This window comes from Sphaeroforma arctica (genome assembly GCF_001186125.1).
Source record: "Sphaeroforma arctica JP610 unplaced genomic scaffold supercont1.52, whole genome shotgun sequence".
Taxonomy (NCBI): Eukaryota; class Ichthyosporea; order Ichthyophonida; genus Sphaeroforma; species Sphaeroforma arctica.
In genome coordinates, this window is record NW_014040506.1 from 58,508 (window position 1) to 84,355 (window position 25,848).

General features: G+C 41.2%; 4 protein-coding genes across 4 annotated transcripts; 2 read left to right on the plus strand and 2 right to left on the minus strand.

Moving 5' to 3' along the window:
* Positions 1–587: 587 nt before the first annotated feature.
* Positions 588–5,031, plus strand: SARC_01340 (homoserine kinase; the record flags this gene model as incomplete). Its single annotated transcript, XM_014304937.1, has 9 exons — positions 588–654; positions 940–1,078; positions 1,405–1,522; positions 1,908–1,987; positions 2,361–2,460; positions 3,169–3,327; positions 3,938–4,010; positions 4,455–4,552; positions 4,951–5,031. 9 exons carry the CDS (start codon positions 588–590, stop codon positions 5,029–5,031), a joined length of 915 nt encoding a protein of 304 aa, XP_014160412.1.
* A 731-nt stretch (positions 5,032–5,762) lies between these two features.
* SARC_01341 (hypothetical protein) lies at positions 5,763–7,616 on the minus strand. The gene is made up of 2 exons (XM_014304938.1): positions 7,339–7,616; positions 5,763–7,008 (listed from the first exon to the last, which is right to left on the minus strand). Exon 2 carries the CDS (start codon positions 6,746–6,748, stop codon positions 6,152–6,154), a length of 597 nt encoding a protein of 198 aa, XP_014160413.1. The 5' UTR covers positions 6,749–7,008; positions 7,339–7,616; the 3' UTR covers positions 5,763–6,151.
* Positions 7,617–9,251: 1,635 nt separating this feature from the next.
* On the minus strand, positions 9,252–10,253 carry SARC_01342 (hypothetical protein; the record flags this gene model as incomplete). The annotated part of the gene is made up of 1 exon (XM_014304939.1): positions 9,252–10,253. The coding sequence occupies one exon, from the start codon at positions 10,251–10,253 to the stop codon at positions 9,252–9,254; it is 1,002 nt and encodes a 333-aa protein (XP_014160414.1).
* A 9,019-nt stretch (positions 10,254–19,272) lies between these two features.
* On the plus strand, positions 19,273–19,695 carry SARC_01343 (hypothetical protein; the record flags this gene model as incomplete). Its single annotated transcript, XM_014304940.1, has 1 exon — positions 19,273–19,695. The coding sequence occupies one exon, from the start codon at positions 19,273–19,275 to the stop codon at positions 19,693–19,695; it is 423 nt and encodes a 140-aa protein (XP_014160415.1).
* Between the last annotated feature and the right edge of the window lie 6,153 nt (positions 19,696–25,848).

Below are 25,848 nucleotides of genomic sequence, written 5' to 3' on the forward strand. Positions count from 1 at the left end.
TATATATATGTATATCTACACACACACACACACAAACACACATATTTATATATATATTTATATTTATATACATATATATATGCATACATACATGCATATTTATATTTTTATTATATATATATATATATGCACACACACATATATATATATATATATATTGATATACATGCATGTGGATAAGTACATGTTCGAATATATACGCCTGGATAGCTATATGGATGTATTATCGGGTTTTCTATCTAAAACATACATTTCTACATCTGTGGAACTCAATACATAGGGATCCAATACTCTGTTATATAGATGCTATTCATATATGTAGACGGATATACAATATCAGACATAGTCGCACACATACAAAGTAAACGGACACACACTCACATAGTTTATATATATCAATATTATATATATATCTATATCTATTTATATATATGTGTGTGTGTGTGTGTGTTGGTGCTACTCTCACATATACATTTATTTATATAGCAAATTCATGCCTTTCTTGATGTTCCATCCTTCCAAAACCCTTCTATGAGTAGATATGTGTACACTATCACTTACATCAAGGTTCATTTGATCGTATAGGTATGGCCGTGGATCTCTGGAATGAACTCATAGTTGAGGCTGCTGAGGAGTTCAGCATGGACATCAAAGGTATGGCGTGCGTAATTGATAATAGATATTGTATAGATCATTCTTTTAACTGTGGGATACACCGGAATTCGAAGTACGAGTGGTAATTCTCTGCTACACTTAAGACGTGTGCTAAGCGTTTATACTTCCCTAGCAACTTGAATAGGGGTGTACATTTATCTGATCTATTACCGAATTGTTAGGACATTTGAGACCATGTTTGCAAGGAAATCTGAACTGATTATTAGTTTCAAGATGATGCAGCAAACGTGACCAATATGATTCAACATTCTCAATCCATACAAGGCGAGGGTGCGGAAGAGTTGCCTCGGGATTCCACCAATCTAGTGGTGACCGGTGTGGAGAAGGCGTTTGAATTGAGCGGTAGTGGAACCCCACCTCCCTTCAAATACACACTTATCAACAAAATCCCCTTCGCCCGCGGGTATGTGCCTAATCGAAAGAATGAGACTCACTACCTGTTTTCTGACTGATTTCGTGGAGCTGTATTCGAATCTGTGAATGCGAACCATGTATTCATTGTAGCATGTGTATGTGTTTATTCGATAGACTGAAACTGACTATCGCTTTCCTGGCTATTGTGATGGATTTACACTCCATGGTATATCCTGGCCATTGTGACGGATTTGCACTCCATGGTATATACACCTAGGCGGAAACTGCGCTCCCAAAACTGAAATGGATGTACGAAGTTGGTATCGATTTGTAGGTGCGTTTATCTCTAATTCTGAACTCGCTTTATGCGAATAGGTTGGGATCAAGTAGTGCCGCCATCGTAGCCGGTCTGATCGCCGGGCTGGTGCTGGCTGGGCACGAGCTCGAAGTCGAAGGCCACGAGAAGCTGCTGAATATCGCTGCAGATATCGAGGTAGGATTAGTATTGTTCTCCCGTATACGTACAGGCAGTGGCCGGTTTAGTTTTTTGGTTATAAAGTATAACTCACATTTGCCTACATTCTAGCTTCAACTGCGTCAATGCTTACCTTGTCGGACGAGGGTGTAACGGTGTAAAGTGTCACGGCTATTCCTCGAGTACGAGTTCTTAACTAATTTTATATAACTCCAGCGTGCTATCGATGGCGTGTAGCGTCTACACGGACATTCATAATTCCAATGTATGTAGTGGGCGTGGTCCGCTTCCGAGACGCTCCTATTCGATCGGGGGAAGTTGGCAAATTTGCATTGAGTATTCTTGCTCGAAACGTCTTCGCATCTCTCACGGTTGTTGGCTGCTTTTTTATCTGGACAAATAGGGACATCCGGATAACAGTGCACCTTGCGTTTACGGTGGATTCCAGCTCGGTATATTCGACAACGTGGAGGCGAGATGGAGGTAATTTGGTGTTTCTAAGTATATGCGCATATCGACAAATACATAGGTTTACATACTTTATATTATGATGTATATATGGGAATATGTGGGAATATTTACAAGTGCATATACTTAGATTTTTTGAAGTTATCACATGCGGCGTTTACCATAGATCGTTCTGCCCTTGCGGTTTCTCCCTTTTGGAGCTTGTCAGGGAAGAGTGCAAACTTCTGCGCATTCGTTTGTAGAATCAACCACACGCACTTATTTGCATTCTATCAAGATCATGTTATCATTCATATATCACAGTTTGTTACGAAATTAGTGGCCATGCTTAGCCATCGACTGTTGCTATGTCCAGACACGTCCTCATCCTTCACTTCCCACTACACAGCACATTCCGCATCAACATTCCATCTGGATTGCAATGCGTCATGTTTGTGCCCGACCTCAAGATCGAGACAAAAACCGCGCGAGGGCTTGTTAAAGACACGGTAGGTTGTGCTGCTAAATATTCGGCACTATACAATTTAAGCTCTGCCAGAGATAGAAGCTCGTACGTCCGAAGATCTGTTGTATTTCGTGACAAGACGAGTGGCGTATATATTATGTGCATACGGAGGAACTCTTAGTAGTTGCGAGATACCAATGAATCAATCACTTCTCGGCCAAACATAACCACCTGTTATATCCACGACTGTTAGTTCGCTTCAGGCACCTGAGAAATAGTCACAGTAGTCGAACGATGTCATATGGAAATACCTTCCTCTCGACCAAATTATAGGTACAGAATCTCTTTGGCTCTTCAGTTGTTTTGAATATCGATACGTACATGCAACCGTACTAGTTGCAAATGAACCGTACTAGTTGCAAATGCCTTCCATTTGGTCAAAATTCCAGTATTTGTTGTTCCATTATTGTTCAATGCTTCAGATTTTGAAGACAATTATCAAAATCACACCCATAGTAAACTCTCGATGCCAAAAAAACCCGCGATGCTGAAGTTAAATTTTCTTTCGCCACTCTATCCGTACATGCCGAGTTCAATCTCTTCAAAATCAACACATGCTATTTTCTATGACAGATTAATGAACTCAAAAAGAATTACACGCATATTAACTCGTGAAGTCGCGCTATACCAAGATACGTTACAAATGTACATCTCCATAGTTTCATTGATGTAGTTCGCTTACACCCTTCAGATTTCGCGGTCAGACGCGGTGTACAACATGGCTCGCACAGCACTGTTGGTGCGGAGCTTCTGCATGAACGATATGGGTGCGCTACGCCTGGCTACGGAAGATGCCATGCACCAAATCCCCAGATCTACAGCGTATCCTGCTCTGTACCCAGTAATCAATGTATGTAGTCGATATCAGCATCCTATATATGTTTCTATTTTACCTGTGCATGGGGGGAAATTTGGCTCGACCTGGTTTATGGTTTGCTGTTTTTAGGGACCATTCTCACGTATATGAAAAGCTGGTTTGGTCAGTTGACTTTTCTTTCTTTCGCCGATGACAAATATACTCGACTAAGGTAAGACAAGCTTCTTATTTCGTATTCATTTTTTCAAATAAACATTATATGTGCACGCACATCTCCACCATGCTCCTTAGAATATTTCTTTAGCGACAGAATGTATACCTGTCGGCGTGCGCACTAGTCATGAAGATGCTGAGGTGTATTCCATATACCAGTAGGAAGTGAGACAGCTTTGTAATGACAATCGACTCCAAAACCTGTTCATCCTTAATATTAGTACAGCGCATCTATCTCACCACACTTTGCATGGAGTACGTTGCTGCTTAATAATACTTGCAAATATTATGTTTCTCTATTTCTCAATACGTGAGAGACGTATCACAAAATAAAATATTTTTTTCAGGTCATGCCCGTACATCAACTCAGCAAGAGGTGTATCACACACACGAAAATACTTTGTCCCAATATCTATACCCTCAATCACAGGCTGCACTGGCAGCGGGAGCGCACGGAGCTTTCCTGAGTGGCTCTGGATCGACTATCATGGCTATCACAAGCGGTGTGTATCGTGGATGTGTTTTTGAGCACACAAGCACCCGACCATGGCATATCAAATTAGCTTTGGCAGGTTCAATTTGTTGCTGTTCACACTTGAATAGAATGAATTGAGTGGACTCTCATTCAACAGACGATAGCCACTCTCTCAACGGGAATTGTCATTTTGCTACTCGTTTTATACTCATTCATTGTCTAAAGCGGACGCATCTTACCAAATTGAGGTTTGGCTTTTGATTTAGTTGTCCCACTCGTGCATACAATCGTTGTAGATGACAATTGCAGGTACAAACAGGGGAAGCTTTTGCTTTAAACACAGCGTCCCTCTGTTTGAATGTCCGTCTTAGACAATAAGTGCACAGTGTTCACAGGTACAAGCGATGACGCATTCAATCAAATTTTTACTCCTCTGTACATCGTGTACACACCTTGTGTGTGGCATGTGCAGGACTTAAGGGTGATGCATTCCATCAGATAAAGGAAGAGCGCTTGGATGTCAAGGTTGGAGAGGCTATGCTACAGGCTGCGGCAGATTGTGGCCTAAAGGTATGCAGTGTGCAGTGTACACTTGAACACAGCTGGGTGTGTTGCGTATGCTTGGATTAGGTTATAGTTCAAATAAACGTGTAGTTCACTTACACGCACTAAGAAATACTTTGAGCGTTTGGATAAGCATATTGATTGTGGGTTGAAAGTATCTGTTGTGCACCTACGCGTTGAAATGCATGGCGTGAAATTTGACAAATCAGTTTTGCCCTAGAAACTATGATGATGGCCGACTTCAGTGCATATTTAGAGTTATCTAAGACGCGGATTGTCACTGGACGAGTACATTGTCTCAGCGCTCCTTGTCCGACTCTTTCTGTCGCTATAGTTACACATTGGCCTTGAAATTCGTGTTAACCAAATCCCGAACTTCTTTTGTTTTCTTGTTCATGGTATAGGGGCGTATCTACGCATCAAGTCCGAGCGACAAGGGAGCATACGTCGTGAGGAAAAATGCCGTTCTGATGGATAACATCTAAGAGTTTCTCGCAAACACTTGTGGCTTATGTGATGCCTAGGTCTATAGACGATTGCAAACAGACAATTCGAAATGCCTGGATGAACTAGTTTAGGTTTACACTTTAATGACAGTTATAATGGGAGTGTATAGGAGACAGCTCATTCTGTATGGCTTTTGACAAAATCATATAGCCGATGCTATACGTAATTTAGAATAAACGTTAGATCCACCGGAGCAATGCTCATTTCCAAACGCGAGTTCTTCACGCATTCTGCTGACCTATATATAGCCCTCGAATATATTCTGTTGTTTTTTTTGCTCTTAAACTGAAAAGAATGTGGGCAAATATTACCTGAGCATGACAAGCTAGAATAGATTTATAGATGTACAGAATTATGTGAGTGTAATATATTCTCGATTGTGCATCCGTATAGATTTGCGCATGATAGATTTTGAGTCTGAGTTTAAACAGGGAGTGTATCAGTGTTTAGAGACATTTGAACTCAACTGACCTACTCAATCTAGCATATATGGCAAGGGTCTGAGCAGTTTCGGGTGCTATTCTGTCCGTGCGTGTGCACAAGATGTCAGGGTTCAGTTTTAGATAATCTTGAACACTACCATGATGATGATTTACCGCATCGGTCTAGATTCGTCACATCTTATAATTAGTAAAGATCATCATTTAAGTGTTTGTTCCGATCACATAGAAATTTCAACATACAACTGTAGCACGAACAATGAAATAATGCACTATTGAGCTTTATATAATGACAATTATTAATGAGCGATGCCAATTTATGGGAAGCTATTTTTCAGTGCAAGAAGTTAGATCAAACATATCATCTCCAGTTTACCAGAAGAGCAGTAAACTTGAATATCTACTCCTCGACTACCCTTGTCCTCGTGTCCAAGACGACATAATCAGGTGTACAAAAGCGAACGTCCACTGGTGTGCTGGCGAATAGAGGGATGGTATCGCGGAAGTCACCTTTGCGGAAAAGCATACCATCGGTAATTGGGTCGTCATTGGTGATAAGAAAGTGGTTGATGTGTTGATGGTATGGGTGTTGAGGATAGCCCTCTCCTTTCTGGAAGCCTTCACCTGCCGACAGATTCCATTGATAGTATTTGTTTAGCTAAATGATGTTCAGGGTTTCGCTAGGATTGAATGGCTGATTATTGATGGCATTCGCTCCCTCTGATGTGGAGAGCTCCACTGAAAATGTCGTCTCCCACTCCGAGCCTTTGTTCTCACTTCGGCTTCGCACCTTTTGTAGATACGTTGGAAGTTCAGGCAACACTGCAGGAAGCTCCATAATATCGACCTTGTCGGATACAACAATCATAAATAGCGCTTGGGTGTTGGTAATGTTGCTCGGCTGACCAGAAATTGGTCCCCAGATTTGTGCGTGCTCAGCCAGCCGCTCGTCGGCTACAGTGGTCAATGAGAATAAGCCCGATGCTGAACACTGAACTGCAAAATCTACTCGACCTTCGGATGGGATGAAAATCGCAGTACTAGCACGAGGTGTTTCGAGGTATACACCATCGAAGGCAAGCTCGTAGATGTCACACGCCTCGTCATCCGACAATCCAAACATGAGTGCCTCCATACTGAGCCCATTCACGACTCTTAGCTTTTTTATTTCCACCAAATTGTAATTCGCTTCAGGAAACATTGAAGTGGGAAAATTAATGTATGAATGACTGAAATTCTCGCCAGTTAAATCCATGTTCGTTTGCACCTACCCGGTGCCTCCATAACAGCGCAGATATCTTTCTTTGCAAACTTGATGACTACAGCTAAATTGTTTCTTTTACTACAAAATGTTCTCTCGCATTTGATGCGCAACATATCAATGCTGTACGAAGACCTCACTCCCCTCCATCCCTCCCACTGATCTTACAATGACCAGAGCACACATCTCCCCGTCCCATCCAACTCCTTGATCACCCACTTCAACCTCTACATCCCAAAGAAGCACCCTAAAGGCTATAATGAAGCAAACGGTCGAGTAAATAATTAAACATGCCACCCATATGTTGAACATTGGGACGATATCAGTGACGGTTATATGTCACAACTACAAAGGCCGCCGAAGCGAGGTCAAAATAAAACATTTAAATACGATGCATTGATTTTCGTACTCAACTGAACATCATTTTTCGAGTTCAAATTATGTAAATAAATATTTGTGTGCACGCTCACATTGTCGAAATAACGCGAATTCTATCGGTAGTAGACTCATACGCCAACCGTGTAGACTTATGCATATATGCTTCGTTGAGTGTGAGCCTCCATGACATCTTGTGAAAAACTTACCTCCAATCATCCTGCCGCTCGGGTAGTAACCATAATTTTTTTTAATCTATTCGTGGCTAGGTATCAGTAGCCAATCCTGCGATACTATACAGTTTGCATAAAAATCCGTCAATGTCTTTTTCCGCCTGTAAAGCTCTCATGCCCCCAGCATTTCCCTTATAGCCAGTACAGGCCGTTTCGAAGCTCTTCAGTCCATATGTAACACATACTGTTTGCCCTTTCGTGTAAATATACGTTCGCCTCGAGTAAGTCTTAGGCCGTCTCTGTTGTAGTGTTGCTTGAGGATCATTCAGATTAATTTTCAATTTTTGGGGGGAATCATGAATATGTCCCGTGGTGGCGTGTAAATTTATGTAGAACTTTGCTGGTCAGCATTGTCCGCGAAAAATTAAAAACCAAATGTTGAGAGGCTTAGTACCTATTCAAAGCAGAACACAAACTTCTGGCCATATGTTTTTCTTCCGCACGTTTCAATAGCACGCTCTTTGGAGCAAGTCTCAATTTATTGAAGACATTTATAAAGACGGTAAGTGATGAGATGAGGAGAAAACTTACATGCTGCCCCAAAAGTATAAATAGGCTATACGTACCAACCGGGTCCATGCTAGTCAGCTGTCTACGCATTTGTGTATATAAGTAAGTGAAATTTTGACGTCAAAACATAAGAATTCCAACGCTATGCTTTCCTGTGTACAAAAACTGTTCTAAAACTCTGAGGAATTAAATATACGCCGACTGTTCAGGATTATACTCGGTAAGGTTTGTATTTGATCTAAGTTATCATCTATTCAATAGATGCCGTATTGAGCCTGATAAACTATTTATCGTAATCTAGTCAACGCAATAGTGCAGGAAAACGCGGGACCAAAATATTGTGTTTGATGATGAGCTGCAATCTAAAATAAACTCTGACTGTTCAGTATATTATTAAACTTCCTCACTTGGAAATTTAAGATCACAATAAAATTATCTGTTAGTGAGTTTTTCAATGTTCTTTGCAGCATGTAGAGATTTAACGACTGTTTGCGATTATATCAGTCGAGAAAAAGCTTTTATTTTTGAATGATTAGGATGTCGATAAGTAAATAAAGCATATATTCACAGGGAGCAGCTGATGAACTATAACCGTCCATGATCTCTCTACAAATCAATATTTGAAATAACGAGAATTGAGAGTATCATATTGGAACAACTTCTCCCTCAATATGACTTAGCGCTCATCATCGCCGTTTGATGATACCGTACTCCATTCGAGGCTGATTCTTTACCAAGCGGAGAGCCACGTGCTACTTGTACATCAAATATTTATGATTGCACGTTTAATATTTACGATTGCCACCGTCGAAGGCAATTTGAACGAGCTCCAACCCCAGTATGTCACGCTAGTACCTCAAGCAGTAGTAGTTCTGTTTATCGTTCGCATATTATTCCGATATGTTCACCACTGTCTGTTGGGTCAGATGAATTCCGCGATAACTACATTGGGGTTGTTTTCTTGCTTTGTCATATAAAAAAACGATCTGCCCCCATTAAATCGAAAATCTGCTTGTCTGATATAAATTGTGGTGGATGAGCTTGGCTTTTGATGTTATTGCCTGTTTTTTTACCATATACCAAAGAAGAAGAAAAAATTATCATAGGCAATATTGTGTACTATTGAATTCAATATGATATGGTGTAATGTACAAACCTTGATTTGCTCACAATAAGTTCTCAAAATATTGTTCGAGTATATTTATTATACAGGGATAACACTATTTATTTCAAAGGAGATAAGTTACAATGTATGTACATTTGGTATGGTTCTCATAGCCGCTGTAGTGGTTCGGGAAAGATCGATGGGAAGAAGTGGTCAGTAGATTCCCGTTTGAAGCTTAGGCCAAGTGAGTCGGCTATGGAGGATATGCGCTGGGTCAATTCAGGCCGGTGCTGATAAAAAACACTGACACCATCGAGTGTGCCATGTATTCGCTTGCTGACCTACTAAGTAGAGTACCCACCTTCGTGGTACGGATTGGGTCTACACCGTGTAGTGCCGTGGAATGGGTTAATGCAGAGTACGAAATGCCGAGTAGGACCAGATTATCCGTCATAATTCGGTTGAGAAGCGAGGTTGGGGTGCACCGTTGCCGCACCAGACCACGGATACACTTGGTATGTGCTGGTTGGCCGCCTGGATCGAAAGTATCTCCATCTATGATACTTCCGATCCAGGCGGTGACTTGGTTTGGACCGAAATTTGGAAGTAGTACTTCAACAGTGATTAGCCGGGGTATGGGGAACATCTGTTGATGTGTCAGAGACGGGTGTGGGTAAGGGGGTTGTTCTACATACTGGAGAAAGGATCCGAAGTGTTCGTGAGGGGTCCAGATACCGTAAAGGTTGTGGCGCTCCAGTAATTGCTGGAGGAGGTCAGGACCAATGGGAGGCAGTTTCGGGCCTACCAGGATGCGTCGGATCAATTGTTGGATGCAGGTAAAGTGGCTGGTGGTGAATTTGTGGCCACCGGGGCAGACAGGGCAGATACAGCCATCGGTGCAGTAGTCGAGCAATGTAAACATGTACATATTCGTTACAATCATAACACAGAGCCAGATTGGCGTAGACTCGAAGCAGCGGTTGAAGCTGTCGTGTCTGACTTTGTCCCGATTTGAGTTTGATGGTTTACCCATGACCAGTTGGTAGCAGTAATGGCGCCGGGCAATTGCCATGATCTCTTTGTTGGACCAGCGTTTCGTTGAGTTCTTCCTGATGACGTCGCAGCGTCGGCGGAGAGGTACATGATCGGGTGTACGTCCGCCCGTTTTGCATACAGTTTTCAGGTGGGCATAGATGCTGTACGGGAGGCGCTGTGATGGTTTGTCGTGGGCCCAGGCGGGTTGCGATAGAAGGGTGAGTGAGTTTGTGCTTGCCATTGAGTCGAGTTATATTCCCAGGCAACTTCCTATGTATTCCGCGAATGATCTTGAAGGGAAAATGTGGCATCCAGGGGCCTGATTATCAGAAAGGCCAATCCTAAACCCAAAACCCAGGGTTATCAAATACTGAGTTTTGGAATTAGGATTGGAATATTTCTGATATTAGAGTCATCAGAAATATTAGCGGTAGAACCGGTAATCTATACCGTGACTCCGCGTATGAGAGAAACACTCAAGTATATCCTGAGTCTAGTGAAAACACAAATAAAGACTCAGGTCAATTCTCTCAGACTAGGGACTTTTGTATTCCTAGCTGAGATTACCGTACTTGAGACGATGTCTATTGTATCTTTTGTCTCGTACCTTTCAGCTACCCTCCATACTTTACATTTTTTTTACAATATCCTTACTTAGATAGGTCAAACAAAGATAGTACAACGTGAGGAATCCACTGGCGAGTATTAGAACATAATACAAGGAAGTGGTAGTTTATTAAGAACTGCCAAGCAAAAGTATTCTACTGCAAATTGCTGGTTGCCAAAGAATAACCGAGTCCGGAAGCAAAAATATACCCAGGGGAGTAATCAATGAGCAAAACAAGTGGAAGAAGACACTCGGGAGTTTGGAACCAGAAAGAAGCAAGAAGAAGCAGGTCCTGCACGAGCACGACCCTGAAGACTGACAAGGTAAGGTCTTGTGAGTGTTTTAGGACTAGCTAAGAGAAAATCAGTCCTAAAAGTGACAAGAAGATTGAATTATCAATGTTGGGGATTTTTGGGACGTAAAAATACAAGGAAGTGTCACTGTGATTTTACAAGTAGAAAACTCCAACAAGCTACAACACTGTTAATTCATGATCAGAACAGAAAGACCTAACAACGGCGAGCATAGCCTTGGTAAGATAAATAGCAAGGACACTAGAAACTATCTAACAAATAACATTACAATATTATAGAAGGCGTCATAGAGCCTAATTGAAACTAGACAATCAACGAAGCTCAAAAACTAGTAAGGAAACGTAGTAATCACAATGGAAGAGGTGCCAATTTCACAACAATGAGATACATTTAATGATGCAGATTCACTACGCGATCAAAGCAGAATTAATACAAGCATTACATGCACATATCAATATAACGCTACACAAGTACATTGCAGATTTGACAACAAAAGGAAAACGCGTCCAGTCAGATGCCAATTAGCTCCACACAAAAGATACCATTGTAGGGCACAATTTTATAATTTCAAGGTGGAAAATATTACCACACGAACAATAAAAGTAGAACAAGACACAGGAGTACATCAAGTGTATGACATTACACAACACACAAGAGTGTTAATGTTTTCAGAACACAGCCACAAGCTCAGGAATCAGTGCAATTGAAATCGAGATGCACACAAATTAGCGACACATTAAAGAGGTAGGCTAGACATAAGATTAACAAAGACACAGTGTTCCGGGTACACACCGCAGCTGATGCAAAGAGCAATCAATCAAGACAGAACATAGCACCAAAGATTCTCAAGTGAAATAGAACCAATAACTGATAAACCAAGAACATTCATAACGCATCTTGCGTTGAATCAATGAGTGGGAATATCAAAAGTGTTAAAGGGGACAAACACACATAGAGAATAATTCATCAGGTATCACGGTGCAAAGTATAAAGACAGAACACAGACTGAAACGAAAGGTTACAGTCCACAATTCACGAAGAATTAGTTCAGCGAAGTGAAGCATACCGACGATTAAAATTCACATTGACATTTAAGTTCAATAAAAGATTTGTATACGCAAAGGCATGCTTATAAACACAATATAACAAGTGAACGTGTACAAGCTACAATATACAATTCACGAAAGATCAGTTCCAAGACAGGGAACACACCAATGATCACACAATCACATCGACATTTCAGTTCAATCAGAAAGTGGTACACGTACGAACATGGTCATAGATCACACAGCAGGAGATCTTTGAACGTGAAGTGAATGAGTGACAACCAAGTCAAGAACTCGAAGTGAACACTGTAGTAATAAGCCACACGTGACCAAAACGCAACATGACAGTGATTAACAGGAAACACGTAGCAACATCGCACTCCATCACAAAACAGTGATTAACAGGAGACACGTAGCAACATCACACTCCATCACAAACATCAAATGGAGCACAGAATCACAAACTAGCTGAATTTAGAGAAGGTGCAAACTAGGAAATCGAGCATTCATAAAGAAAGGAAGCTACAAGATCTACCTAGAAAACATACTCATAAGATTCAAATCGAAATAAGGGGTGCACAGCATGCAATGTAATGAATACACACAGACATCAAGACTACGTACACAAAAGATCAGTCATTCCCCATAGGAGGGTATAAACAACCACAGACTGAGTGGTACATGTCAAGTGGCACATTGTACACAATACGTCCTTACTAACGATGAGAACACACTATTGAACATAATACGTTCTTCCTAACGCTTTGAACACACTTGATAACAAAAAGGTATACGAGAGATACAATCAATAGGACCGAACATCAAGGTGACGTCACTTGGACCGAACATCTCATTGAGATCACGTGAGAAATCAATTCCTCATATGACGGAATAAGCACAAATAAGTCCACACGTGACAAAATAAACTTGACTACCAAACACCGCTTTAACCCCTCATAAACACAGGTAACAAAGCAACAAGCCACCGGACCATACAGAACGGTAAACACTTCCCGCGGAAATTCAGCGAAGCAACAACAATACAATAGTAAATAAAATAACTCCGAAAATCATTTATTTCATACGAGATAATACTAATAGATTTTGATTTGGAAATAGAACATGTATTTAATTATTTAAATACAGATAAAAATTAAAAGCCAATATCTTATCTCATTTGATCTTAATTTTTAGACTAACCTGAGGCCGTATTTCTACATAGCCCCCAGTAGCTTTAGAGCTACGAACGTCCGCGAAGGAACGATCTTGGTTGTAAAGCAAAAACCAAAGTAAAACGGTTTCGGTCATGCATTACCTATGTAAGTATGTGCACACATGTACGAGTTCGAGATTCATGTCGTACTCTTATGTCGTTTAGTATTTAGTCCAGTAACCATCTCTGATGTAGGCTCTATACATTTTTTATGTAGGATTAGAGCCTGAGCTTATTCACTGTTTGTGAGCAAATCAGATAGTTTTGTAACATGAGAATCAGGTGGCAGATAGGGTATTTCAGATTCATATAGTTTGCAGTAACGTGAGAAAACCCCTTCAGTTTATCTCGTGTATTTTTATGTGACCGCTCGCTCCATTTTTGATTTAAAGATTTGAAGGAAGTCGCGGGTATTCATGAAATGCATCCCATAAGATGGGTTTTGTTGTAAGTGTAGCCGTCGTCGAATGTTATGTCAATAACTTTTTTGATTTGTGAGTCCATAACAAATGAGCAAAAGAATGAGATCTTGGTTTTAGGAGCACTGTGTGTGTTATTTACTTCGTAAACATCACTTTTCTCAGTATAGGGATAATATTATTTATTTCAAAAATATCAAGTAAGTATGATACAATGTATGAACATATGGTATGGCTCTCATAGTCGCTGTAGTGGTTCAGGAAAGATTGATGGGAAGAAGTGGTCAGTAAATTCCCGTTTGAAGCTTGGGCCAAGTGAGTCGACAATGGAAGATATGTACTGAGTCAATTCGGGCAGGTGCTGACAAAATACTGTTACTATCGAATGTTCCATATATTCGCTTGCTGACCTACTAAGTAGAGTACCCACCTGTGTGGTACGGATCGGGTCTGCGCCGTGCAGTGCCGCGAAATGGGTTAGTGCAGAGTACGAAATACCGAGAAGGACCAGGTTATCCGTCATAATCCGGTCGAGAAGCGAGGATGGGGGGTAAAGCAATGCCGCACCAGACCAAGGATGAATTCTGTATGTGTTGGCTGGCCTGGATCGGAAGTATCATAGTCGGAACCAACAAGCGCGATGATTTGGTTTGAACCGATATTTGGAAGTAGTACTTCAACAGCGTGATTAGCCGGGGTATAGGGAACATCTGTTGATGTGTCAGAGACGAGTGAGGGTACGGTGGTTCTTCAACGTGCTGGAGAAAAGATCCAAGGTGTTCGTGGAGGGTACAGATACCGTGGAAGTCGTGGCACTCCTGTAATTGCTGAAGGAGGTCAGGGCCAATGGGCGGCAGTTTCGGGCCTACCAGGATGCGTCGAATCAGTTGTTGGATGGAGGCAAAGCGGCTGGTAGTAAACTTGTGGCTACTGGAGCAGACAGGGCAAAGACAGCCGCCGGTGCGGTAGTCGAGCAATGTGAACATGTACATATTCGTTACAATCATAGCACAGAGCCGGATTAATGTAGACTCGAAGCAGCGATTGAAGCTGTCGTGTCTGGCTGTGTCTTGGTTTGAGGTTGGCGGTTTACCCATAACCAGTTGGTAGTAGTATTGGCGCCGGGCAATTGCCACGATCTCCTTGTTTGACCAACTTTTTGTTGAGTTCTTCCTGATGTCGTCACAGCGTTGGTGGAGGGCTACATGGTCGGGTGTACGCCCGCCCGTGGTTTTGTGTACAGTTTTCAGGTGAGCATAGATACTGTACGGGAAGTGCAGTGATGGTTTTTCGTGGGCCCAGGCGGGTCGCGTCAGAGGGGTAAGTGGATTTGTGCTGGCCATTGAGTCGAGTTGTATTCCCAGGCAACCTCCGAGGTAGTCCACGAATGGTCGCGCGGGGAGCAGGCCGCAAAAGTGAAGTAAGTTTGTTTGATGTTTGGGAAACCGAGGGTATTTAGTGCCCGTGATGATGGCTGCTGCTTGGATGAGTGCTGAGTTAAAGCGATTGTCGTATAAAAGAGTTCTGCACCATTGGCGTTTTCTGTAATAATGTTAACTTAATCTCTAACTTTGCACTGAACAATAATCTTTGTAATATTACATCTTGTGCTTTTGGCAAGACGCGACTTTGTGCTCGAGTAAACAGCAGAGACAACCGTTTTGCATGTGCTTGTTTGCAGCCACGGGGTCACGTATTTCTCGAGCGCAGTTTCATCAGCCATTGTTGTAATTCACTATAGCGGCCAAAGAAAAAGTTAAACGGAAGTGTTCCAGTTTGAAAATTCATGCAGATATTTATTTGAGTTTGAACCCATCTCAATTGATAAGCCACATATCTTCAACGTCATCCAGTGTGGTAGGCAAGTGTTTCTTAAGCAATTTATGGTGTTGCACCATACGTTAGAGGTTTAAAAGGAACACCACGCCTATTGACAGCATAACCATGTAATTGTCTGCGGGCGTTCGTTTGGTATTGCATGAAGTAAGTTGTAGCCCAAAGGCACACCTAAGAAATGATATATATATATATATATATATATATATATATATATATATAATATAATATATATAAAATGTGTATAATATATATATATCTATTATAATGACCCAGAATGCGTTAACTTTGGCAGCTGCTGACTTAACCCAGCATTGCAATAAATGACCAATCAGAAGGTAGAGAATGCTAGTTTAGGCATCTCAAAGACGATCTCTCGTTGGAAGTACTAGTGTAGCTATGTCCGTTCAAAAGATAGCTATACTAGGTAGCTACAACCGGTTGTTATTATGTGACCGATTTGTGCTAAGAATAGATTTTCTGATATATAAATAGATTCTTCAAAGTTCAAAAGCCCGCCCAAAAAGGGTTGAAAGTTATGATGGTGCATGGTAAAATATGATTCAAATATGCATACATAGTACGATCTGTTCATATTTATTTCGAGAAATGCGTGTGCATATTGTGCTGCTGTTTATTAGTATACGTCTGGCTACACAGGCATGGCGTCGGAATCCAGTACTATTCCAGCACAGCCTGATACATATTGGCCCTGCCCTAGTGCAACACATCGCCACAAAAGAGGCCAGTGCGACAAATATAGCCGATGTCTTGGATGCGAGACTCCTTGTGGCGATGACTATACTTACGCTGGTAAGGGTAGTGAATGTTGTTGTCACACGACCAATCACAAGGGTCAGAAAAAAGGTTAAAATAAATCGTGGACAGAGTTCTCTTCAGGGTCCAACCAGGCGTTCACATTGTGGGAAAGAAGTTGTTGACTATGAAGAAATTGATGTCTTGGCTGTGGCAAAGCTGGAAGTTTGAAAGGACAAATTGCAAAGTACAAAACTACAATAGACAATTTGTATACGGCCCTTGGAGATTGATGCAGCCGTTTTATAATCAGATGTCTTTTGCCACCTTACAATATAAAGGTTTCAAACGCGACGCAATCGTGGGACACGTTCGCGGTTTGGTAAAGCAACTGTGGTAGGACACTCTATAACAACGATGTACGGGCTAGTTCTTTACTTTACAAACTCGTTGTTAACGTCGAAGAAAGGCAACAGGAAAATCTGCAGCACATAAATATTTTGTCAGATGTGGCCGTACGTACTAGTAGTAGATACTCATAGATCAATATTTGCGCTGTTGTTTGAGTTCATGCTTGCTGATCAGCAACCTAAAGCACACGTAACAATATTGGTGAAACAAGCACTCGATGATGCAAAGTCGCGATATGAATCGAGTCCTACACGCGAAAGGCCACAAACATCAACCGACGAAAACAACGACGATCCAGCCACCCCGATATCTCAGTTTGGGACCCATGATGCTATCCGGGCCCAGATAGACATGGAAGATCTCATTGGTGAAACAAGCACTCGATGATGCAAAGTCGCGGTATGAATCGAGTCCTACACGCGAAAGGCCACAAACACCAACCGACGAAAACAACGACGATCCAGCCACCCCGATATCTCAGTTTGGGACCCATGATGCTATCCGGGCCCAGATAGACATAGAAGATCTCCTTGAAGGCTAGAAGATGTACGAACGTGCAGTTTACAGCCTAGGATATGTAGCGTGATTTACTGAAAGATACAATAAAGTGCACTTAGTAGCCCCTAATGTCACTGGAGCTAAATATATCTATCTTTTTTTCCATTTGCACACATATTTTAGACCGGATCTCCGAGTTTCTTGTTCGCTATAAACTGGGTACATGATATATCGGGTATGACAACTGGATTTATCGCAGGGCAACTACGGAATCCCCCGATATTTGAAAGCTCGTTTAAAGGATGTGCCGTATATGCTACGTAAATATGGCAAGCACTTTGGGCCGGAAACTTCCCGAGCACATCTCTCTACAAGAGCACAACGAGCAAACGATACACAAACACAGAGCGCGGACATCATACCACAGCCTACCCCTGTAGTAAGTGCACGTTACGACAACTGTATCTCAACATTTAGCCCCTATAGAGAGGGAGACGTTGTTCTTTCATTAGTAATCGTAAAAATCATGACTCTTCTAATTAATAAGTCATGTGCCGATTTATAATCGCTGAATTCTAATTGATGAGACATGTGCTGATTCTATTAATCGGCAAAAACTAAGTTTATCAGGTCCTTCTGGTAAACTTATGAACTCTAATAAACCTAAGTTTAATCCTACCTGGTGTATTCCGACCACGCCCCAATTACATTTGGAGATGAAACATACAAGCAAATTGGTATAAGGCCGTTCTATAGTTTATTAAATTTAGTCACCAAGGAAGCTAAACAACAAGTTAGACTATCCTATTACTTCACTACCTTCATCAATAATACTGATTTCTTGATTGATTTCTGTAAAGACTATTGAGTATTCGACGACAAAGTGAAGAAGATACAAATATTCATCAAGAAAGATTATACTAAACATTGTGTTCATGATGCAACACGATGTGACGGTGACTATTTTCGATTCCTTAAGCGAGCAATGGGGGGGACAAATGCACGAGGACACATGAGTTTAAATATGGAGCGTATAAAGATGCTATCACTTGTCCCACGAATAGAGAAGCATGTGCACAACACACGAACTGAAATTGACCCTGTGAATGCAGACATGCCTGGCTTACATAAGAGCCTCGACTTCCGATCTTTTCTGTCGCCTCCAGCTGATACGCAAGCTACAGATGAATCCGGGAAATAAATGGATTTTGTGGATCTCGCCTCCATTCTACCAGTACTAGATATCATTAATAATGAGATATTAAGGTTTCAAAACCATACAGCCAGAGGTAGCTGGCAAAATCACTATATAGAGCAAGTGAAAAGAGTCTAAACACAAAAACATTGCACATTATCCTCGACCATAAACAAAAAATTCTATACCAATGGTACAACGAGTATCTGACTAAGCACTTTGGTAAGAAGGGTTACAGTCTACTCAGAGCCGCGATAACATACAAAGACGAGATGGGCGGACCGATCAATACCGGGTAAGCATTGATTGTAATCATTCGTATTTACACCACCAATTGGATACTCACGAATATGTAATTAATTGCCATAATAAATTTCTACTTTTGGATACTTGGATGTGATAATAACGGACCACAACCAAAACTGTGACAGTGTACAGACTGTAATCGAGGGGCTAGTCCTGCACATGAAGAAACGATTTCCGAATAAAAATGTAATTATATTGCAGAGCGACAATGCCGGAGCATTTTCAGCAACAAAAAACTTTACGAAGTGTTTGCGGATAAACAGAGAGTTGAAAGACATGGGTTATGATTTACGTATCGAACGATGGCTATTCACCAATTCACAACAGGGTATGGACTAGATTTGATTTTAGCTACCATATTTGCTCGTGATTTGAAATATACTTCCCATTTAACCGCTCATGATTTGAAATACTACCTAAAAATCATCTTATAAATCCTCTACGCACAGGGAAGTCTGTGCTCGATGCGCATTTTTCATTTGTAGCTCGGTTTATCAATAACTGGATACAGTCGATGAATAACATTGCTTGTCTATTGGACGTCTTCAAGACATTGGTGTGCTGGGATCCCAACAAAAAAAACGGGCACAAAAACGATCAAGAACACTGCTGTGGCCTTGGTAGGAAGAACAGATCCTTTCAAGGATAAGTGTAAAGTAATGAAAAAGGAGACCACGGTACACGGCGCCCAAGAGATACACGATGTTTATATTACTGAACCCAGAATGATTATCCACTCACAAACGGGAATCCTACCTGTAGTTGTGCCCTACGCCGGCCGATATCCTGACGACAAGGAGCTGCTGCCTTTTGACATTGAGTTTATAGATTCAACTGCCACGATAAAAGAGACGGGAACAGGAACAAAACGTGTTTTTACAAACGAAACCGAAACTGTACAAGACAACATTCTGGTAGAAGCCGTCTTGAGCTTTTGCAATGGTGTGAATGTCGTTTTGGCTTTGCCACAGAACGGTGGCGATCAACAAGATCAATTCATTTTTGAAATAGCTCGAGCTGAGGATGTGCATCCGGAGTATCATGATCCGCTAAAACCACGTTTCTGCAAAAAAAAAAAATAGGCAACGTGGTAGAAACGACACTGTGTAACTAAGTGAACAGGCTGCTGTGAAATGCCGTCAATTGGTATAAACAGGGTATAAATACAGCAGATAAAGTTTTCGCCGAAATTGCCATACAACGCTTACTACGCGACGTCGGGAATAATTGGGCGGACAAGTATACTACAACTCTGGAGAACATTAAAAAAGTATACAACAAGACGAAGTCATCGAAAGTATACAACAAGGCGAAGTGATCTATGGACATAAGACATTGAAGAATTCAAATCGTAAACAATGCGGAGGCTGTGATGCATTTTTCATCAGCGTGTCAAGTCACGCTAAGACGTGTGGGATGTTCGCAGAAGATACCAGTAATTACGAACTCATAAATGAGACGCAGGAGCCGGAGATACAACAGGCATCACATATACAAGAGTTTGTATTACACATGCATTCGCGACCGCACTTGCCGGATTTCAACCGTGCTACAAAAATGGAAACACTAGTACATGGATATATACGCCTTGTAGTACGCGATGACCAAGAGCCACGCTCCCCACCACCAAAATTACCTTTACCAAATGCAATCGACAACCAAACATACCTGCAATTATGTTACCACGCCCGGAGATTCCGGCGATACCTTGAATATAACTGCACGCACACCCAACAAACTCCAGTACATACACATACTCGGAAACGAATAGCACATACGGACACACACAATCAGATTTACAAACGTGTATACACCACAATACCAGTTCAGCCTGATACAGATAATGTCTTTACTGCACCTTACTCGCAAGCACTGCCATTGCCACGACAATCAGCGATCAAATTAATTAGAAAACTCTATAGGTGCACAGCGCCCATCTGCAAACCATCTAAACGTGAATTTAAAAGCCTACTCCCCCATGCTAAGGCGTGCGCTGCATTCCAAACGGACAATACATTATGCGAAGAAATCTAAGCTGTACAAATAAAATGTATTTATTCGACTATAAATGAATATATGTATGCGCATGAGTATAAGTAAGAATGCATATCAGTATATTATATGTTTAGATCTGAATGGATATATGTGTGCATGCTCACTATGTATATGTATATGTTATAGTATATTATATACACACATATTGTAAACACACCGAATATATATATATATATAATTTATGTATGAAAAGAATATATGTATGTGTATATTATGTTATTGTTAAATATATGTTTATATGTTTATATATTACAATATATTATATACACACATATTATACACCCGCCCAATGTACATTATTTATGTATGCATGAATATATCAATTTATTTAGGTGATTCATTGCTATATACACATATGGTTGTGTGCTATGTATAAATGTGATTGAGTATATACCTTCCTCCATATACGTAGACAATTCATACATATACGTAGACAATCATATGAGTATATCAACGACATACGTTAGTCAGAACTTGAGCTTTTTGGCAGAGCTCGGTCCTTCCTCATCTGCTGTTGTCACTCTAAGACTCACAAATTTCGTAGTAGTATCTCCGACTGTTTGAGACTTTGCTAGAGCAATATCTGATAGTGCGAGCGATTTAGTAGTGGTGTATTCAGAAGTAGCATGCCTATGCTTATACTCCATAACTTACTACTCGTCTTCGTCTTTCCACTACATAATTCACCACTTCCACTATCACTGCTCTTTTTCGCGCTATTTGTAGTTAAACTACTCGGACGTATCGTCGTCTCTGTCGACATTGCTTTGCGCATACCGTCCCGCCAGTCATTCATTTTCACATCTGTTGATTTCTCCGTTGCTCCTAAATCACTAAAGCTTCTATTCAACGACTTCCACTGTCAGTTTAAGGATTCTAATACACTAGTATCAGATTTCAAAGCATCTGGCCATGTACTAAATGTTCTGTTATGGCGTGTGTGTACGATTAATTTCTGTGGTTCTGCTTCATTCGATCGTGTACAAGTATATCGCCTCTGTGGTTCTGCTTCATTCGATCGTGTACAAGTATATCGCCTTGGCAATGGTGTTCTATATGTGATGTAGAAATTGCTCCTAGTTTTTAGCAAATCAGTCCATGCACCAGCAAGTACTATATTCACTGTTTGCATGGCAGGAGTAGTACTTGCCGAAAAGTATATGATTCGCGTGAAAATGAGATCAGCTCCATACTCACTGACATTCGCAACCCATCCATCGTTATTCATGTTCTGTGCACGAATGTTTTGTAAGTACTGAGATGCTATATCACTTAGTGAACGAAATCCATTATGAATCAACAAGACACGACCACTTATTTGTGCTATCTTGAATACTTTAGCTATATCCACGTCTTCCTGGACTCGCTCTCCGCCCCGTGTGGAAGTCGCCGCCAAAGACAATAAATCGATCTTTGCTGGTGATGATGCTGTTGGCATGTTTTCAGATGCAATTACAAATGCGATTTGTTTTACATTCTGTTTATCACACTTACTATTTCTGTCTTTATCGCAAGACACAACAAGCAACTTCTCATTTACCATAACATTCGTATCATTGTCAGGGTTAGCTACCAACGAAAGCACTTTAGATTCAGATTCTACTTTAGGTTAGACATCAGCACTTGATTCTTCCATAGGTGTCGGTAGTAATAAAACAGGGACACCTCCTGTACGTGGACGCTTTTCATTCTTGAAGACACTCATTTGGCTTTCTGTAATATATTTGCTACATACCCGCATCGTTGCTTATTGGTTCGTACGGCCACGCAATTTACTTGTCCATGCTGGCTTGAATCGATGGAGCGTGATGCCCTCCTCTCCCTTCACTAAATCGCACTCTCTAACACAACTGCGGCCCCCCGAGCCCTTCATCTAAAGTAACACTAAGGTTGCTTTGGAATTTCACAGGTAGATACTTCAACGACTGCAACCTACGCATCAACCTTGCCTACACCAACCTAACACACGCACTAGTCATACAGTATAGTGATATACATACATATATACAAACATATATGAAGCCGAATTGAAGCCAGCGTGAAGCCAACGGGAAGCCAACGTGAAGCCAACGGGAAGCCAACGTGAAGTCAAATTGAAGCCAAATTGAAACCAACTCGAAGCCAGTGTGAGGCCAGATTGAAGCCAGTGTGAAGCCAAATTGAAGCCAGCGTGAAACCAACTTGAAGCCAACTTGAAGCCAATATGAAAATTTGTTTTCAATTTTTTTTTAAATAATTTTAATTTGAAGCCAATATGAAGCCATTATGAAGCCATTATGAAGCCATTATGAAGCCAATATGAAGCCTTACTCCGGAATTGCCCATGGTGAAGCCACGTTGAATCCAACAGTTGCAATCGCTAATAGGGATAATATTATTTATTTCATAAGGAATAAGTACAATGTATGTACATATAGTATGACTCTCATAGCCGTTGTAGTGATTCGGGAAAGATCGATGGGAAGAAGTGGCCAGTAAATTCCCGTTTGAAGCTTGGGCCAAGTGAGTCGACGATGGAGGATATCCGTCATAATTCGGTCGAGGAGCGAGGTTGGGGGTGAGCCAATGACACGCCAGACCACGGATGCACTCGGTATGTGCTGGCTGACCTAGATAGGAAGTATCATAAGCGGAATTAATGAGCGCGATGACTTGGTTTGGTCCGAAATTTGGAAGTAGTACTTCAACAGCGCGATTAGCCGGGGTATGGGGAAGTATGTCAGAGACGGGTGTGGGTAAGGGGGTTGTTCTACATGCTGGAGAAAGGATCCGAGGTGTTCGTAGAGGGTCCAGATACCTTGGAAGTCGTGGCGCTCCAGTAATTGCTGGAGGGCCTATGAGAGGCAGTTTCGGGCCCACCAGGATGCGTCGGATCAATTGTTGGATGCAGGAAAAGTGGCTGGTGGTGAATTTGTGGCCACCGGGGCAGACACGGCAGAGACATCCGTTGGTGCGGTAGTCGAGCAATGTAAACATGTACGTATTCGATACAATCATAGCACAGAGCCGGATTGGTGTAGACTCGAAGCAGCGGTTGAAGCTGTCGTATCTGGCATTGTCCTGATTTGAGGTTGGCGGTTTACCCATGACCAGTTGATAATAGTAATGGCGCCGGGTCATTGCCGCGATTTCCTTGTTGGACCTGCGTTTTGTTGAGTTCTTCCTAATATCGTTAGAGCGTCGACGGAGGGCTACATGGCTGCCCCCACATAGGCATTGGACTACCTACGTAAAAGTACCAATGTGCTCGTATTGACACACGCTTTCGATTGGTACTACATATGTCTTTGTTCAATCAAATGCTGCAAGTGGTCGTCCTGAGGTTGGTGTTACTAATAATTAAATATTCTAGTTTGTAAAAACTAAGTTTGCTAATTATTAATTTATAAATACCTCTGTTTATCTTTTAAAAGATTAAACCTAAATAATCTTTAACCTTTATACTATGAGTCATCTCGTATAGTGTTTTGTAAAGGAAACCTATTTATTATATATATCTTAAGTTATCTAATTTACGTACTAGTAGTTATACACAGTAAAACCTTTACATAAGACAATGCTAGATTTATTAGATAGTAATATCTCAATACAACAATGTAAATGACTTTACTCTAGGGCCTGCTATGATACCAGGTACTGTGAGGCTCAGAGGTCTAGTCCTACGATTATACATTTGGTCAACAAAATTATAAAAAAGATTGTGGAAATGAATAAGAGCACTGTGGAAGCAGAAGTAAAGATAGGGGTTTTTCCGTCTCTACCGATGGAGGATATTCAAGGTAGAGAATGTGTGTCAGTTTTTAAGCTGGCACAGGGCAAGGCTGAGGAGCATGCCAATTAACAAGAGTTGGTGTTGCGGTTCCAGAACAAGAGTAAAAGCCACGATGAGGCGATGTTTGAACCAATTACAAGTGTGGGCTAACTCCGCTCGTGAAGGCAGTATTATCAGTCATGTTGGCAGAGAAGGATGCTGCATCAGATTGGAATAAGGAACTGATAGAGGCTGCTACAGAAATGGATGCTAGTTTTAAAATGATGGTGATGGATAGTACGCCTGAGTCTCACAGAAAGAGATGTACAGGCCGGTATATTATATGGGGGGTATCTCTAAGGTGGCCGAGTCGCTAAGAAGCAGCCTGGACAATACAGAGGTCAAGAGATCGCTAGCCTGTAGGATCGGGGGCAGTGGAGAATTCGGTTTAGAAGGTCAGACTAAGAAATTCAATGGTGATGGATCGTAGTCAGGGTGTATCTATTTTAAGTCTATAGACCATGATAATGCAAGTTTCGGCCTATCAAGGCGATATTAACGCCTTAGAGTAAATAAACGCTTAGGTTAAGGCTAAGTATAATAAAATTTAGAAGTAAATAAACGAAATGAGTCTTTTAGTAAAGTTAGGTATGCCTCGTGAAAACGGCCATACTCTGAGGGATTGTGAGGCTGAGACATTGCCTATATATAAACCACTCAGTACTGTTTTCGCCGAAGGGATTTTATTTAGTGTTTCATTGTCGCTCTATTAGAAACTACGATATGTTTCGTTGGGGCGAATCCGAGAGACTCATAAAATCCTAACTTTAGAAGAAGAAGAAATTTACTCTTGATATCCATAGTTATTGCATTAACCAGTAACTTGCCACTTATCAAGAATTACCGACTAGCCTTCATCAGACTGGCACATCTGGTTGGCTGAACGGAGGATAAACTAAGCGACGCTAATAGTCCTTAGAAACCTATGTTCGGTTGAGCCATCTCGCTACCGAAGTATTCAGATATAAATAGATTTGGAAAGTAAATATAGTTCTATTAATAGAACTAGTCCAAATCTTATATTTGGTATTTTACTGGAGCGTTTTAATGGCCTTGTCCAAATATCTGATATACAAAATGGAAAAGGTATTAATTAATAAAACCGTTAAAAACCATTTAGGGAACTTAAGTTCCTCGTACTATTAAGAGTACGTTTATAGTTTTTACATACTGCTTAAGAGCACGTTTATAACATAGAGTCTAATGTGGAGGCCCGGCTATTACAGCCTCGTGTTTGCGGTTTACACGGTACACCCCTTTTATGACACATGCCTGATACGAGTACCGACGATTCCATTACGTCATCGCAGAACTCGCTACCGTTATCAATGCACATTATACCTGGCCACCCGTGGTCAGCAAAGACTTG